The sequence below is a fragment of the Leptonotus elevatus genome, chromosome 12 (genome assembly GCF_054856555.1).
Source record: "Leptonotus elevatus isolate MCC_2025b chromosome 12, RoL_Lele_1.0, whole genome shotgun sequence".
Lineage (NCBI taxonomy): Eukaryota > Metazoa > Chordata > Actinopteri > Syngnathiformes > Syngnathidae > Leptonotus > Leptonotus elevatus.
In genome coordinates, this window is record NC_141250.1 from 13,493,619 (window position 1) to 13,513,023 (window position 19,405).

Below are 19,405 nucleotides of genomic sequence, written 5' to 3' on the forward strand. Positions count from 1 at the left end.
GCCTTAAGCTATTTCAAATTCAATGGAAAATGGTTAGGGTTAGGGATGGATAGATGTTTATTGATTTCAAACACTCCAACGAGAGGTCGAGTTGGCTGAACACACGTCTGCCATCATTTGCATTGTCAGTTTTATAAAAAAAAAGATTTTAATGAACCACATAAATGCTAATGAAAATAGCTTTTTTTTTTGGCCGCAACATTACTTTCAGAACATTTTGAGTTTCCAACCCCCCGAAGCCATACAATTATTTAAATCGTTGTCGTATTTAATATCGTAAAATAACCCAATAATTTCCACGTCGGAAAGTCTTTGCCAAAGCCACAGAGGACCAGCTCTTCATAATTGCAGCATGAAAAATTAAGCACATATCTGATCTGAATTGCGATGCACCAGACAGGAGGCTGCATGACTCGTTTCCTCTTAAGTTGTGAGTCGTGTGTAAAATGCAAATGTCTCTCTCCTGTGATTCCTTTATGATTCCCGGGGCACCTCCCATCAGACAACCAGATCTTCTCAGTGACCTCTTTAATACCGACTGTTATTTAAACAACACACCAGACGTATGGCTATGTGGCCTCAGTCGGGCTTGATAGTGAGATGTCAACATAGTGTGTTCATTCTCTTCCCCATTACTGTTTTCGCATCTTCATCTCTTTCCATCTATTCATATATCAACTCTCCATGCCCAATGCTCCCATGTGTTTTGCCCCATCATCCTATTTATCGTCTTTTCTTTTTCACTGGTGCAAGGCTTCATTTTCTACATAGCCTCAATGCGTGCCTCCCTCCGTTTGAACTCTTGATTCCTATATAAATACTTCTTGGTAAGATAACAGTGTGCCGTGTCTTATTGGAGATGATAAGCCCATTTATTTTTAGGTCTCAAATGCGCATGGGTATTTCACTTAAATTGACTATGAGGTTAATTTACAATAAAGTCCTCCATCAATAAATAGATTTTTCCCGACTTATATTATTTCCGAACCTTCTGAACTCCTGTTTTGTTAGAAAGCTTATCAAGCCAGGGGAAATGGAACACAAACAGGAAGTAGAAACCTACCAAAATAAACCCAACAATGGTGCTAAACATGATTAATAGAACCAAGATTTCTACAGTTATCCAAATGGCTTCTGGCTATCATTCCATACTATATACGTTTTATTTTATTTTATTGTTTTTTTATGCTAGAGCATATAGAAGGCTTTGATACAGCCTCTGACCCGAAGAGGTAGTTTAAAGCAATGGTATTTTTGTCTCTCTAAGAGAGAAAAAATAAATAAATAAAGCAATGGTATTTATTACAAAAACAAAAAAAACAGCCAGCAGATGGCAGCAGAGCATAAGAGATCAATCAGGGCCATGTTGCAAAAAGCTCCTTTTCCCAGTGGCTTGTGAATAATGATGAAATTTAGCTATATTCTAATGCTAATTGCTGCAAACCAGAAACAGATAAAAAAATAAATAATTTACCTGATGAAAGAAGAGACTCTAATCTTTAATGTTTTTATAGCAATAGAACACAATATTCTGTGGGCCTTGCAACATCATTAAAAATCCAGCAAAACAGCTGGGAGCAAATGGGGTTGCTTCAGTGAAAACGGCTGGGAGTGAATGAGTTAATAACAATTTTACTGCCTTACTCCCCCAACAGTACTGAAGTGTTATTTTCAGTGTGGTATCTTGAGGCTAAAGAAAATCCATGGCCAGAAGCTCAGGCAGCCGAGCCAATGAGCGAACCACTAACACAATCTGTCACCAGTGTAACACCAGTTGTCTAAATATCATTTGTATTAATATAAACACCTAATCAGCATGAGATGTGGAATGTCATATATTAGACCCTGGGTTGCTGTCCCAAGCACAGCTTTGCAATGAAAGTACTGGTACTGGTCCAGCTTGAACTTGATCTGCCCGTCCTCTAAATGACATCTGATGGAAGTAAAAGCAGCACGACACTCGTGTGTAATACTTGTATATTTCCTGCTGGCTTCAATTTGCGGTGCTTCTGAACCCGGTTTTACTTGGAGGTGTTTTTTAATAATTTATGACGCAGCCATAATTTTATATTCTCATACATTTTTAAAACCTTACATTTGAATATATTATTATTCTTGATCAGCGTAGACTCTGATGATATGTTACTTTTTTGTGTTTTAAACAAACGAAAGCACATCCTTGATCCTTGGTGGCTTTCCGCCACAGCAGCCACATTTTAGCTACACTGTAAAATGTTCCCAGAGACACGGAAGTTATCCAGGTGTGTTTTCCTGCAGCTGTTATTAATGACGTCGCTGTCTCTTGTATTGATTAAATCTCAAGAGTCTAGTTTTTCCCGTCTTGGTGAATGTAATGCCTCGTTAAGCACATGCACAGTCTGTTGGCAGCATTTTTACAGCGATTTTGTCTTCGCTGTTTAACAATAGCTAAGTCTATGACAAATTTAGAATAGTTGAGATTATAGTTCCCCTTTTTTAAGTGGTGCAAACCTTCTTCCCTGAAATACTGTAAGGGTTTATATAGTTTGTTTGCGACTTTTTCCCTTCATATCTTCAATAATGTTCCTACCATATTGTAATCTTTAGTTTATTTCTTCATCTTTGTTGTTGGATGGGTGTTGTATGTTTTTTTTCTGTGTGGATGCACTGTCCAGCCTTTAATCCCTCTATGTGCTATGCAAATTGATTTTTTTTTTTTAAAGAGTTGCAGAGACAGCTCGCTAGTTGTTTGTCTATTTCCACGACATCTGCTTCTGTGATTCATCATACTTCAGAGTATTTTTTTGCCACATCCAAAATGTCCCCCACATCCCTCCACCCACCCCCACTTGCTTGCTGTGGCAAACATAGACGGTTTTGCTAATCAGCTATATCGTTAGTCACTCTCATCTCTGGACTGTAAAGGCAACTTTGCTCCTGCTTTTGGACATTTCAATGCAATGGAATGGATTGTCACTACAACATGATCTTGTTTTAGTGGGTTTGGATTATTTAAAATGCACATTGTTACAAAAAAAGAAAGTCAGATTTTGAACCTCTGACATTTACTCATTTTTTTAAAAATAGAAATGGAGCAAGTTTTTTTAAATACATTTTTTTATGAATGCTGGACAAAGTGGTGGAATAACGGTAAAAGTTACAGTATACCAAATATTGGTATAATATACAGTATACTGGGTAAATTAATTCAGATTTTGAAACAGCAGGAATGATGAATGTGAAGAGTTTTATGCCTTCAGATGAAAGATTGGCTGGAAGGTGCGGAGGGAAGACAGTTTGTTTTTCTGGGGAGTTGCCAGGAAGTTCAGTGCTTGTTGGCACACTTCTTAATTACCTTCATCCAGCAGATAAGATGGTGGTTGTGTACTATTAGAGACTTTTATTTATCTGGCTTAGCTTTTGCTAAGGCGTTGCCCAGTTTCACTGGCCTGAATGTATAACTACACATTTAGTTTACATATATGTTAGTCTATATATATATATATATATATATATATATATATATATATATATATATATATATATATATATATATATATATATATATATATATATATATATATATATATATATAACTACACATTTAGTTTACATATATGTTATCGCTACAGATGAAAGAAAATTGGGGACTTATTTATACTGTTCCTTGGTTGCATCAGCTCATCACCATTTCAGCCCACGCAAAAAACAACAACAAAAATCGGGACAAATGAGAGGGTGAATGAGTTTTGCGAAATACCCCAGCAATTCTGCACTAAACTGATCTCAGTCTTTGCGCGGTTTTTTTGCTTCCAAAATTTTTGTTTTTGTGGGTTTTTTTTACACATTTATTGGAGTATGATTTTTATTCAATAGCCTCAATACATCAGAATGCAAGCATTACCTAAGTACACTTTTATTTTCCTACATTCAAGTACTGTACCGTGTTAATGTTTGAACTGTGCATAATGTTGCAGTGGCCTACAATAATAATTGAATAAAACCTCTACCTAGTTTTTAAGAACATTTAGGTCCACTATGCTATTGTATTAAGATGCTGATCCAAATGGTGGAACTTGTAGAGTGGCATTTTGTCTGTATACTCCTATATTTTCCATACATTTTACATTTTGGTGCAGAAACAGACACAATATTCGCGTTTTCATACTTCCTCAAGTCGCGACAGAACAGCTTGCTTGTTAATGTTGCTCATGCTCGCTAGCATCAGCATGCTGCTACCGGCAGATGTAAACAATGCTGTCATTGGCCTTGGAGCGATGTTGATTATACTGTAACCAATCGTGTGCATCACTGGCCGCATTGAGAATTGCGGGATTACTGTATGCAATTTGCATACAACAAAGTTTTTGTTGTTGTTGTTTTTTGCGTACGGACACTTCTGGCTGGAGGGCGGATCCTGCCGACACACCTGCTGCCCATCATGTCATCAGGCTGAAATAAAAGCCTGGCAGCAACCAAGAGGAGTGTCGGGTTATTGCTCCGCTACGCTATTTGCCATCCCTGACAATTTTGATACTGCTTCTTTCACCACTAGTTATTAGACTAGTAGCATTTTTCGTTAGTCATTTTTGAGTACTACACTCCTCTCTGTTTTATCCGCCAACCGGCGTGATTTTGTGTTTTTCTGTTCGGACTCACGACGTACACCCTTTTGTCGTCGTCGCCTTTTGTTCCAGCAATTCATTGTCCACGTGTTGTGCGCCTTTTGTTGTCTCAATTTAACTGACTGACTTTCGCCCTGGCTGGGTCTGCCCTTTTCTTTTGGGATCCAACACACACTACTCACCATGTGACAATGGTAACAGTCTAACCCCATGCCAGAGCAAATGCAGTGCTTTTAACTGGTGCAGGAAGAAGATACATCCAGGAATACTCTGTTGCTCAAGCTTTACTTACCTATTTACATGCATGTTTTTTTTCAACCCCCGGAGCAATATATCTATTTTTACATTTATCTTCCTTTATTTAGTAGTAAAGTTTGAACTAAAACTGAATGACGACTCACCATGTGTTGCTGGGTTGAGGAATGATCAGATGTCTGGTGAGCAATGGTGAATAATGGTTAGTGTCATTTTCCGACCCCACAGTCATTGGTCCCTTTTCTTGGTTTTAACAGAAGACAGGCTTTGTCAAAGAGATCATGTGATGGTTAAACTCATATTGAACATTTACTTCGGACATCTTCCGTATTTATTAAGGCAGCTGAGAGGAACTGTAATACAGTAGTTCTGTAAATAGTTGAGCTCTCAAAACAATCTTTGTCTCAGGTGTTATATGAAAACCATTGACAGTGACTACAGTATTTACCAGTTTGTGTGCCGCCACACTATTTTGTTTAACAGTCAACTTTGTGTAGATAGCTGTCCACTACACCGTCTCTGTCATCAATCACAGACCTAACGCTGCGGATAAAAGGAGCGAGGAGGCAGTGAGAACAGTCCCAGGATGTGAAGTAAAATAGTTGTAATCGGTTTTAAGTTTCCAGCAAACGTTGCCAAAATATCTGAATGAAGAGAAGTATGTATGGTAGGAGTGTTGAGGAAGGAAATATTCAAATGTAATGTATATATATTTTTTATGGAATTTTCAGTACATCATTCGGCCATCCATTTTCTATCCCACTTAAAAACCGTGGTGTGTTTGCAGTTATCGCGTTAGCCTATCTCTTTTGAGGCTGGGTACACCTACGACAAATCACCAATCACAGGGAAGAACAATTCCACAATAAAGAGTTTTCTTTTCACCAGGTTGTCAACTTTTTTTTTTCATCAAGTGTATTGCTTTTACTCTTGAAGCTCATGGAGAACACATTTTGTTTTGCGTAGTCATCATGGATCCATGGAAATATTGGAATATTGGAAAATTTATGAGATTGCTCTCTTCCTGCATATTCAACTTGGAAACCATAATGTTTGTGCCTTACACACAAGTACACAAAGACGGTATATAAAACAATTCTATGCACGTTGCATATTGTTGACTTGCATGTGTTTTGCCTTTTGTTGTACAGGAAGGGGAATTTGTGGTTCGGACACACCATGTTGAATACTGTGACGGAGGGATTCTTGACCCTGATGACATACTTAGCGATCTTGTAGAGGACAAGGACAAGGTAAGAACTTGCTAAATGTGTTGTCCGAAAGCTACCTTTTCGACATTGTTGTGTTTGTGTGTGGCTTCTCGAATGACACTTTTCTTTAGTTTTCACAAGCCTTTATTCAATGATGAACAAGGTTGCGTCTACGGTTACATACAGTACATATCACACAATGTTGGTTCATTATATTTCTTTGTAGCTCCTAAATGTATGTCTTAAGGATTCATTCATATAAATTATTTCTCTGAGGTCACTGGAACATTTTTTGGAGCTTTTTTCCATTACCTTTACATAATCTTTTATGAAACACTTTCCTCTCCCTCCACAAGTGAGCGGGATGCTGTGTAGGCAAGCTTAAAGTAGGAAGGTTATATGCACTAGATTCAAACTTAGTCATACAGTAGCTCTGGGCGCACACCAGTAGGTGCTAGTTCAGGCTATAATTTACATAATGTCTCTCCTTATGCTAGCAGGGAGAGGGAGTATAGGAGAAAAAATATACACCATGAAGAATGCAAAGGCAGTGTGGGCACTTCAGACCGAAACTCACTGTTTGGTTTGCTTTGGAAATTTGCTATCAGCTACTTTATTGAAATTTGACATTCCAAAAGGGACACTTTGATTTACATTCCAGCTTCTAGCATGTTTTAGTTTCCCCTTCCACACTGCTTCATACTCGGCACATTGCTTCCAAAGCTAAACATTTTTTGCCGCTTTTGTCTCTTTTATGTTACCTCATTTCCAACAGTCCTGATGAATAGTAGTTTGTGCCCGTTAAGTTATGTTCATGCTGAACATTTAATTTGAGTTTCCCAAATGTTATATCATCTCATGAAATAACATGACTAAGGTTTATGTTTCCCCCCTTAAACTACAGAAAAAAATGTTACAGGCTATCATAATCTGCAGCCTGAATAAAACTGTCCTTTTGCAACAATTGCGGCTGGGCAGCTGATGAAATATGGGAATTTAAGAGCATAAACTTGTGTAGAATGTAAATTACTCTGCTTGTCAGAAGGAAACAAACAAACCTGGAAGATTTTTTAGAATTAATCTACAGCAGGGGAAATTAATCATAAAAATGTCTAAAGACATCTTCTTTTCCATCTTCCATTTCCCCCCCCTCCATCAATTTCCCCATTTTTTGTAAAAGACTCATACTGGAGTTTTGTCAGTGTTTTTTTTTAAGTCACACACATGTGACTCAGCACATTTGTCTAACTATCTCTGAGAAGGTAAGTCAAAAATCCAAAATACTTGTATAGGCTGACAGAGCTAACCTAAGACATATTAAATATCCTATCGTATAATTTATAGGGTCTCAATTATTGCCTAGGCTTGAAGCCCAACAACAGAATTTTTGTGAGAATACCACACACTTTGTGACGCAATAATGGCCCTATAATGTTTGTTTGTCTCATCCACTAACACTTCCAATTACATTACTTCAATCTTTGCTTTGCACTTATGATCCTCTTCTAAATGTTAAATAGGGAAACCCATCTGAACTGCACAAAACCCTCTTTTAAGTATTCTGGTCTCCACTACTTTTACCCCAGTTGCTTGCAGCTACACTATCTTTTAGAGTAAACACGCAAGTGCTTTAGTGCTGGCTAGTTGGGATAGTAGTAAACCAGGCAAAACAAGTTGGCTTTGGCTAAGAATGTCAACGGTGCGTATATTTCTTGGCCCGCTATAGGACTTGGCCATATCAGTGTAGTCGCAGTTTCATTATCGGCATACACAATGCATCGCTGAATTACCGCATATTTTGAATTAAGGGCACACACTGGGCCATATTCATTCATTACATGACACGTCGATCTTGCACGCTGTGACTTTTTTTGTATGTACTAAGGGCGCATTGATACTTGTTAGCGCTCTGAGGTGACGTGTGCACTGTTATTCACAATTACTGCATAATTGTGTACTAACCTCAGAGAGTGCAAGAAGACTATACAGGTATAAGCATGCCAGGCACAGATATTAGCTGCTGGCGACATTGTAGTCCGAAAGCATTTAATTTGCATGTTGCACAAATACTGCTGCTTGTAAATTGCATTTTCTGTTAAATGTAATTTTTTTTTGTCATCATTGCTATTTCCTCATGATATTGTGAGACTATTTTGAGTCCATGTTGACCACTTCAAGCTATTACTACTACACACAAAGAGAAAACATTCTTGACTGAGTTGAGATGCCATCTCTCATAGCAAATACATTCAGAGATGTTTATTTTTCTACAGTGTAATGTCAGCTTGCTTAAGTTAAGTGAATGAACGTGAAAGACAAACACACTCTAAGGTTTCTGTCACACACCCAATGTGCGGCTATGCAAACAGTTTCTTGGTCACCTTTGCCATCTTGGTCCTCCATGTGAAGTGGCCAGCCGGTAAGAATAATATTGACCTTGGATCAAAGAAAGGATAGTACCTTATTGCTTTCACACGTTGAAATGGTTTCATTTACAGAGAATCATAGTCCATTTCTGTATGGGCTCCAAACATTCATTTTACATGTTTGTTGTGGCATGCAAGTATTTTTTTTGTTAGGATTTTTTCCTGGCTAAATTACCTTGTCTTTTTGTTGTATGTATAGCAACATGCGACTACCATTTTAAAACTTTTTATCAACCACGGAACTTAAGGCACTAATAAAATAATAGAACATAATCATCACTAAAAAATATCTGCTGTGTAATTTCCTGTACTTCAGTTAGTATTCATCTAATATTGTACTTGACAGGAACGGCTGTGTTCTGCCTAATCTCTCTACGTGGGAATTAGATGCTACTTTTGTCATGTCTTGAAGGTTTTTCCCATTCCATCTTTCCAATGTCATGACTCTGTAATTGGACTTCCTTGTTCATGGCGGTAGGCACCTATGTGAGTTGAGAAGAGGTTAGATGGTAGTCCTTGAGAAGGATAGAGAGACCATAAATGATCTACTATTTCACTCACTGGGATCATTTATTAGCTGAATTGGGAATTATATTTGATGGGGCTATGGCCTCATTCGTAAACTGCATTTCACTGCCTCATTTGTCAGCCTATTTTGGCAGTACATATATTTACAGAGCTTCTTTAGTGTTCTTGTGTTTTCTATACAGTATGTGTACATGTGGAGCTGAACTATAATACCTGCAATTTGCATGCTGTGATTTGTCACATCAACTATTCTTTGTTACTAATTGTAATTTACTCATTCACTGTCATCTGTTTTCAAAACAGTTCACCCATATTGCCAGTTGTTTTAGACTGTAAATGACTCTGCTAGAACATTTTAACTAATATTTCATCAAGAACCACAGAATATTTTGTTCTGTGATAATATAACACAAAAGGTAGATGTTTTTCTAGCTTTTTTTCTGTTCTTTAGTAATCAGCAATAGAGCATGGGTTAGTTGACCATAAACACCAGTTTTTGACCAAATAGCAGAGAAAACAAGCTTTTTGTCAAAAGAAACATGTCAAGCAGACAGTGACTTTGGCATTGATATTTTGTATGTATGTGATACTTCAACTTTTGATGGCAAAATAAGTATTTAGCAGTAGCTTATTTTGACAAGCTTAGATTTTACACTTTAATCTTTATCCTTATATAAAATACTGTGTTGAGCTAAAATCCAAAGTGATCCAATGCCGCCATCTGCAGGGATATGATAGTTATTTCAGTAGTTTAAAAACCTGAATTTCACAGACAAGCAGGACTTTTTTTTTTCTTTTCTTCCTGTTGAAAAACATACTTGACAAATATATTTATCTGTGGTAGTAAATGGTTGGATTTCATTTGACGAATATACACGTCCACGGCATTGAATGAGATTTTTTTTGTAGTTCTAAAAAATAGATGAATTTTGGTCTACCTTAAATATTTTTTATCAGCCAGTCTTCAAATGAGTTTTTTATAGCAAAATGAAATAAGTTTTTTCTGTTCTCCCTTCTATGTCAAGTTTAACATTTTTGGCTTTTCTACCTCAATGTCCTGTGATTTCTGCAGAAAGGAAAAGCAGAAACTTGTTTACTTTAAATATCTTGAGACATCAGCACAGACTGAGCACACAACAAAGACATCATCCAAACGCACATTGGTCTTCAAAACAAGTCATTGGCCATTTGACCCACGTTATTTGTTCACCCCATTGAACAAATTGTCAATGACAGCCTTATAACAATTTGGTTTGTATTTTTATGACTGGTTCATTCACTCCAGGTCTGTATCATGACTGACAGTCTGGATGAGTTAATGATATAAATGACCAGTTCTTTGTCATCTTCCTTAACAAACCCCACTTTCAGATACTTCATTACATTGATTAATCATCACAATGAATCCGTGAGGATGTGGGCTTCATCATAAAAACAATTTGGCCAAATACACATTCAGGCGGCACACCTATTTCATGCATCCATCAATTATGGGTGGACCACAGGTGCAGCTGTGTTTCCTTAATTAAGAGTTAAGGTCCATGAAGAGTAGAGGCTTCATCGTTTATTAGACTCATAATTAACCGTTTCCTTTTCACCCTATCAGCTTCTCACTCTGTTCCATTTCAATCACCCTGTTAACCCCTTCTTCTTATCACTTAAAATCAATCTCCCATAGCTTGCTGATTGGCTCCTTCTTGCTGTCACCTTGCACCCATCGCACACGCACTGTCCCTATCAAGCCCACATTTGCCTCTATTTCACTATCTCCTCCTCACTTTTTTAATCACCTTCCTCCCAGTGTGTTTCATTTCATTCACACCAGCAATTAACCCCTTTTTCCTCTTGCCCCCACCTGCTTCGTCTACTCATATGCTCTTACAAATTGCGCCTATTTGTCTCATTCTGACTCTCTTAATGCACCTATTGCCGCTGTCTCTTAATCTCTCTGGCTTTCTGGCTCATTCTCCTGTAGAGTAAACGCCTTGACTCAATTAACCCCCCATGGTTGCTAGCTAAAGGTCAACATATGTATCAGGACTGGTCACACCAAGATGTGACTGAAACATGATTGAATTCATTAGAAGATGGGTAAAAGAGACGGTGAGTGAAGTAGGAGACAGAGGGGGGTGACTTGGTGAGGAGGCCAAATCATGACTAAAGCATGTGAGCTGGTGATTCAGGACACGGAGAAAGAAATGACTCCTGGATTTGAGTTTCTGAACTGAGCAAGATGAACTAGTCTGAGCAGCGACATAAAAAGTAGTCACAGAACTAGGGTTCTGCATTGTTTGAATTTGGACTGAATCTGGTTCAGATTCCGGTTCCTCGATTCAATTCTGTTTCCTAAAGATTTCCAATCGTCATAGAAAACGTTTGTATGGTTTAATATTATTCTAACTCGTGAGCATCAAGCACTCACTTCCTCCTGGTTCTTCTTTGTTCGTGTCTGGCGCTAGGCATCGGAATTTGGCTCCGTCATTTGTGATTCAGGCAGTCATGCTATTAGGTTAACATTAAGACAGATACAGAGCTGCCAACCTATACAAAAATTCCCTTCCTGACAATTTATCTGAATTTTCATATTTTAAAAATTCTGTCAGGAACAAGTATTAAGACAATAACGACAGTGCAGTTTAGCGTTTGTTATGCTGTGATGAATAAAGTTGTCGTTAGCACATAGTTGTTGTCTGCAAATTATTGGACGTAATGATGTGGCGATGAAGCTTAATTTTTTGTCACTGTCCTTGTTCATAGCAGCTGATATAAATTGCCGCGATCAGGGTTAGCCAAAAGACGTTCATTTTCGGCTAATGTCCGACTTGTCTGTGAGTGAGCAGTGACCCATTACTTCACTGCAGCCACTGGCAATACGTCTGTGTGCATGTTGTCAAGCACACATCTCAATTACCAATTATTTTTGCTCGTTTTCAACCTGTTTGAGCAATTTGACCCATAATTGTTTTTTTTAAATATTAGTAACATTCAATATTACAAGGTAGTGTGTAGTGATTGAACAAATTACAAACAATCCATTAGAGTCAAAATGGAACCCCGTCGTAAACCAAGGACCCTATATTTGTTCCTCACGAAATATTTTAGTTTTGGTCACCGTTGGCGTAGTGATACACATTGCATACATACCAGCCAGAATGAAATCGATTCCCACTCAGTGACTGCAGATGAGAATGGGAGTGCGACTGGTTGTCTAAGAAAATAAAATTGATAGGAGGATGGATGAATTCTTGTGTTCTCAGCTTGAAAGACTTATAGTATCATATAAGCAAACCCTCAAATCCATGAAAGCTGCACAAAAAGACCTACTGCATGTCATCAGCATTTGGGTTGGAGGGTGTTCTAATCAGTGACACCTGACAGAAAGCAATTCCAACTTCAAAAGCTACTCAGACATACATTGTTGTGCGGTGAGGTAATTGAATGAGATAAGAGGTTAGAAAAAAGAGGATAGAGAAAAGGAATGCGAGGTAAAATGGCTTTGAATGGGATTGGGAGATGGAGACTAAACCTTTGTATAATTAAGATCAACCATTATAAATTAAATAAAAAAGAAAAGAGTTTAGATACACGAGTTAAGCTACACGCAAAATTGATTGATTTGCTCTGCCCAAGAGTTCATTTGCTGTGGTTACAAGTGGATTGGGCCAAGTGGGGGAACCGACTAGAGTTCGCTAGTGTGAAAGCGGCCTTAGATGCCTTCTGTTGAATATTTTGATCAGTTGCAATTTCCTGCACAGAATGTGTCCATCTGTGCTACATGAGTCTCCATAATGCTGTTCCATATGGCCTTTTGTGGTCTACACATACTAGGAGGGTAGTCTCTTGTAAATTACACACACTCCCAGGCCCCAGATTACCAATATTCTTTTATGACACAGAATGTATTTACCATGTGTAATGTAAGCATAGAAACACGCGTATAGGAACCTGCCTATTGAATTATTAAAGGTAACACTCAGAAATATTTCAAGCCTAACTTAAGATTTATGTAATTTTTTTATATAACAAATTCCCATTTACTTATTTGATTTTGTTTAAAATAAATAAATAATTAAGATATTTTTTTAACACAAACCTACCAAATAAAACCTATATGAAGCATATTCATTAGTCTAGTAAAGCCAATTTATTTGAAATGCATAATCCTTAGGTTTATGTATTTACTATTAATAATTTAACTTTACTTTACTTACTTGACTTTTAGTTTTTTAGTTTTTACGGTTTTGGGATGTCTGCATTCAGTTTCATACCAAAAACATTCAAATGTAAAAAATGGTGAACAAAGTAGACTTAAGTGTTTTTCACATAGCAGTAAGTTTATTGTGTATACACGCACAGAAATATTTCAACCCTAATTAAAGATTTTTTACATTGCAAATTCCCATTTACTTTTTTTTATTTTATTTTTTAGATAATTTTAGTTAAAAACGTATATGATACATATTCATTAGTCTAAAAAAAGCCCATTCATTTGAAATGCATAATCCTCAGGTTTATGTTTTTAGTATCAATAAAGTATAATTACTCTAAATTAATAATAATGACATTATTTATTTAAAATACATTAAGTACATTGTTTGAATTGCATAATAATCAGGTTACCTATACACGATAAATATACTGCTATGTGGAAAAACACTTATGTCCATTTTTTTGTTTTGGGGATGAAACTGAATGCAGACATCCCAAAAACATTAAAATAAATAAGTAAAGTAATAACACTTTTTTAGTACTAAATACATAAAACTGAGGATATGCATTTCAAATAAATTAGGCTTCATTAAACTAACGAATATGTATCATATGAGTTTTATTTGGTAGATTTGTGTTAAAATTATCTGAAAAAAGTAAATGGGAATTTGTCATGTAAAAAAATTACATAAATCTTATGTTAGGCTTGAAATATTTCTGCGAGTATAGGTAACCTGATTATTATGCAATTCAAACAATATACTTTTTATATATTTTAAATAAATACTCTCATTGTTATTAATTATACTTTATTAATACTAAATGCATAAACCTGAGGATTATTCATTTCGAATAAACAGGCTTTACTAGACTGACAGATAAGGCTGTTTGAAAGCACTATATAAATAAAGATGACTTGACTTGACTTATGAATATGTATCATATAAGGCTTATTTGGTAGGTTTGTGTTAAAATTATCCCCAAAAAGTAAATGGGAATTTGTCATGTAAAAAAACAACAAAAACATCAATCTCAATATAGGCTTGAACTATTTCTGTGAGTGTATAAACATCTACCGTATCAGATAAAAAATTCTGATGGATGATGCACAGACTGTATCTGGGTTCTATTTTGGGACGTTATACAGCGTCACAGGAAGGCTCTGGCTTTACTGGCAACCTCTGCTTTCTTTATTCTTTACCACTATATCTATGGCACAAACACCCAGAGCCACATATGTACACAAACACAGGTCTATTCAGCGTTTGTGTGGAGGCCCCTAGAACGCAGTGTTGACAAGCTCTGTCCCATGTTTAGCTAAACGCAGACTCAGTGCTATGTTCAATAGACAGGGATTCCACTATATAACAAGGCGAGCGCAAGCCGGCTGTCGCACACATGAAGAGGATGGACACAAATGGAGGCAGTTGTTTAGTGATAGTTAGGCACACTCATTAGAATGCTGGGCTCCTTAGACGTCCTTTATAGTGTCCTCATCCACAAGGTAAAGTAAACAAAAGACATTTTTCTTTCTTCGGTTTGAAGACATATATCTCTTGTGGTGGTGTGCGGATATATGTAGAGCTTGGACATGCAAAAACAAAATTGCCGTTCATTCATTCTTTATTTGACATTTTCTATGACTCGTGTTAACTGCTTGTAAAACCATAAAGTTACTGCTTTCAGTCTCAGCCTACCACAACATCTGATTTGGAAGAAAAGACTATTTGAATAATTCTTGAAAATGATCAGATGCCTAATGTGTGCTATTTTCTTATTTCTATCAGCTGATGGCTGTATATGAGGAGCAGGAAGCCCAGGAGAGGGATGCAGCCAACACAAGCCCTGCCCCCAGCCATGATCGCTACCAGGCTGAGCTGTCTGTCTTCCAGCCAATCACGGGAGGAGAGATAGAAGTCACTTCATCAGCTCTCAAGTCAAGTGAGTATTGGAAAAAATTAGACAGTTTCACTAAGAGACTAGGGATGTACCAATAGCACTTTTTTTCAGGCCAACTACGAGTACAAGTAGTTGCATTTTAGTACTTGCCAATATTGAGTATCGATACTTAATGATGCCATTATGCCTTACAATTATGATGGACATTTTTTGTATTTTAATCAAATATTGTTAAAGCGGTTGCAAGGATGGATGGATGCTAAAAAGAACCACAAAGGTCTTCCTTTTTCTTGAAAGTGGACAATCTCAACATAATAGAACAAGTCATTTTTAACGTTTTCAGAAAACAAGAAAAAACAGAACAATTTCAACAAACAAGAAGTGTTGCCTTGATTCAACCTTTGTGTGAATCCAAACACACAAAAACAATAAACACAGTATTTATTTATTTTACCAAGCACATTATTTTCTATTGATATTGTGAGAGTAAGTAAAACACAACTTGTATAATAATAATTGTATGTATGTATTGTTGACTTTTATAATAAAGATTGTATAATCTGATAGGAGGCCAGGTTACCTTAGTCTGTTATCTATGAATTAAAATGAGTAAAAATAAATATAAGTTGAGAATACTGCAAGTTAGGAAACTCCCCTAGAATAGGATAGCTGAAGTGATACTGTTTGCTTGCCTTCCTAATGTGTCAGTGTAATTTTAGTGTTGGAATTGAGCTGTGTTAGCAAGTACCAAGTCCTCCTGTGGAAGTCATGAAAGAACAATGGTATACATCTAATACATGTTGCTTTTTCCCTGGCATCAAATTTATCTCCAGCTTCCCTATGAACAGTAGCATTTGAAGATGTGAAACTTTCCTAGGTTGCGCAGATGCCCTAGCTGTTCGATCCAGACACTGTTAAGACAGGAAGTTTAGTCTGTTTCAGTATGGTTGCCTGGCAGGAGAGATTAGAGGTAATGTGTGGTTGTCATGGAAGATTAGAGGTAACAGTGCTCTGGAGACTATTACTGTCAGTGTGAGAAGGTCAGAGTTAGGCCTCTGTCTACTACTCATACTATAAGAGTAACTTCCCTCTTCCAAACAAATCTTCAAATCTTTGTTGACTTTCACCTTTTTATGCGTTATCTGCTTTCTGAAACCAACATTTTATGACTAGCCTACAAAAAATGACCGACCTTGTAAAGTCCCTGGACATAAATACATATGACTTGTTGTCCCTTGTTAGCTATTCAATTGTGCTGTTATCACGCTAGATGTCTTGTCAAATTAATCTCACTTTTATTCCTATTCACTCTCATGCTGCAGCCAACTTGATCCAACTATTTATACCTCTTTTGTCCTCTTCCTTTATCTGTCTTTCATAGCCATTCAGTGGGGGGGATGCATTGATTATGGCATTGATGTAATCCTTACCCTCAGACAGTCTTAAGAGCACCAAGGGTCCATTTTGTTACAATCAATAAATGACCCTACAAATATCATTTGTCATTTGTCCACGGCAGTTCACTCATATAACGTTCTCCCATCCAAACCTTTGCCATCCAATTCCCAACAGAACCACAAGGCTCACATAACCAATGTCTTAACGTATACAGTATGTTAATTGATTATGATTAACTCATTCACTCCCATACATTTTCACAGAAGAAATCCCCTTCACTCCTGACTGTTTTACTGGATTTTGACTGACTTTGGCCCACAGAATATTGTGTTCTATTGCTATAAAAACATGGAACATACCAAAAGAAAGATTAGAGTCTCTTCTTTCATCAGGGAAAAAAATAATATGTCTGTGTCTGTTTTGCAGCAATCAGCATTAGAATATAGTACATTTTTATCATTATTCACAAATCTGTTTAAAACAGTGGGGAAAAGAGCTTGTTGCAACATGGCCCTGGTTGATCTCTTATACCCTGCTTCCACCTGCTGGCCGTTTTTGTAATAACTACCATTGCTTCAAGCGTTCTCTTCATTTCAGAGGCTGCATCAAAGCCTTCTGTATGCCCTAGCATAAACAAACAAACGTATAGATTAGTTTTTGGGACAGTGGTAATATTTAAAGTAGAACATATTTATACGTTTTTGGGAGCAAATGAGTTAAAGAGGCTAAATATGAGAAAAGGGAGTGTACAGATCCTACAGTGATACCCTTATTTTACTAAGCTCTAACAGTGATAGTCACTAGAGGAGGGTTTCATTCATCATCTTCTATTTAATGATTATTTTATGCAGTGGGCTGATGATATGTGCAGCGGGAGGCGCAATATTACCTATATTTGCAAATCACATACGAGGTACTGTATGAAACAAATGGATTATTCATTTTTAAATGCGTAACATCATGATTGGCATGCCGCATGCAAGGCAACTATGTATTCCTCTGCTAGCAAAATTCCGCTGCTCAATTTATTGATTAAATATAATTTCTTAAAATATGATTATGTATTAATTCTAGTGGATACAAAATATCGTCCAATGGAATGTGTTTTGAAAAGCTGCTAGTTTGGCTAGCCTGCAGGTACCTTCACGACCCAGGGGTTTCTCACTATCTGAAAGAGCTGAAGTCCTGTTTTTCCTCTATGCCTGTTTCATATTGATTACGCTAATGCAGCACACAAGATTTGTGCCACAGTAGAAGCCCGTGTACGTACATATAACTCAGAGCTGCAAACTTGTTGAGACTGAATCCCACGTGCTGGTTTTATTCAGCCAAGTAGTACATAACATTTTTCGTAAATTTTGTATTTGATTTAACAATTCCACATATTCAATACTTAATTATTCTTATCATTTCACCTTGACTTGCCTTGAGGCGAAATATAGTTACCAATCATCCACATTAGTGTCTATTACACAGACTATTTCTTTACAAATGAGGTCACCATGTTGCCATATTGCTTGCTGTGCGTTATGAGAGTAATCATCAAGACAGGGTATTATTGATTCATGAAGTTATTGTCCTTACTCTTTGCATCTGCCTTTAAGAAGCTTGTCTGTCATATCTTTCTTGCATTTAGAAATTCACAGTCCTTCCTCAATATATGATACCAAACGCCTAGTAGGAGTTATAACTAGCATTATTAGTCTGAAGTGTCCAAATCCACACAAATGTTGACTGCTCTTGCACCATGTGCCCTTGTATTTCCACAGACACCCCCCTGCTGGTGAGAAGCAGTAGTGATTCAGCTCTCGGAGCTCAGTCAGCCGAGCTTGATTCCTCCCGCCATGAAGATGCCTCTGTGATGGTAAGACAGTGACACTGTAAGATGCTTCTCCTGAAACCTTGACCCTTCATTTGTCACTCTATATACAGCATCAAAAGAGTGAATTACATTTTGGACTAAATGTTGCCCACGGTTCGCACACATATTTTTCATACACACATTATCTCAACATTTAGCCATAGGGTCATATTTAGTTTAATTATAAGATATATGTCATAATTTTATTTGTGAGTACTTGTTATGTTAGTGTTACAGTTATTCCCCTAACATGGTTGGACATAGCAAGTCCCACAAGATGTCTTTTGAAAGGCTCTCCATGCCTGATAGGACTCCTGAGTGGTGAGCCTCTTGAGGTTTCTTACTGGACAAATCTTTTCCTTACAACATTGTAATCCCTGTAGAGCAATATGTTTATGCGGTTCAGTTCTTTGATGGATATGGTTTGCTCTTAAATGTGGTTGAAGGTAGCTTTTCTTGACTTTGAGTAGCTGTTGTAACAACAAAGCAGGCTCTCGGGTTTGTATCTTGTTAATGACTGGATTTGCAGTTGAGTGGGAGAACCTCGAATATAGTCAAATAAACAGGGCGGCAAAAATAGATTCATGTAAAAAAATAAAAGATGATGAACACGTAACCAAACCACATTATCAGGTATGGACGTCATCATATGATGCTTGCATGCATTTCTTTAGGCCACAAGCATAAAATAATCAGTGTAATTCTTCATACAGACTTTTGTGTGTGTGGTTAGTGAGGAGAAATAGATTTTGCCATCATAGAGGGTCATTCCATGTGCTGTGAAGCACAATAACCTTGATGACTGTGAAAGAGAGCTAAACGAGGGGAGGGTGCTCGCCTTGCACGTAGACTTGAATGGATTTTAGCTTATCCCTTCTTATAGAACAGCTTCAGCTCTGGGATGTTGGTGGATGGCCTGCATCAATTCTTGCTCTGCTGCCAAAGTCTCCCTGAGGAGAGATAAAAACATGTGTCTCTCTCCCTTCTCTTGATTTGCACGTCACATTGTGTACA

The 19,405-nt window shown here is 37.2% G+C and overlaps 1 protein-coding gene across 5 annotated transcripts in view; it reads left to right on the forward strand.

Annotated features, from left to right (window-relative positions):
- The window catches only part of LOC147164656 (partitioning defective 3 homolog B-like), a 129,572-nt gene that overhangs the window by 13,027 nt on the left and 97,140 nt on the right, over window positions 1-19,405 (forward strand). For 4 of the 5 annotated variants that reach the window (XM_086091198.1, XM_086091201.1, XM_086091199.1 and 1 more), the window contains 3 exons: window positions 6,011-6,112; window positions 15,021-15,174; window positions 18,300-18,394. In XM_086091198.1, the coding sequence (XP_085947324.1) occupies window positions 6,011-6,112; window positions 15,021-15,174; window positions 18,300-18,394 (351 nt within the window). Of the gene's footprint in view, window positions 1-6,010; window positions 6,113-14,547; window positions 14,738-15,020; window positions 15,175-18,299; window positions 18,395-19,405 lie in introns of those variants that run through there. The other variant, XM_086091202.1, reaches the window with a different exon arrangement.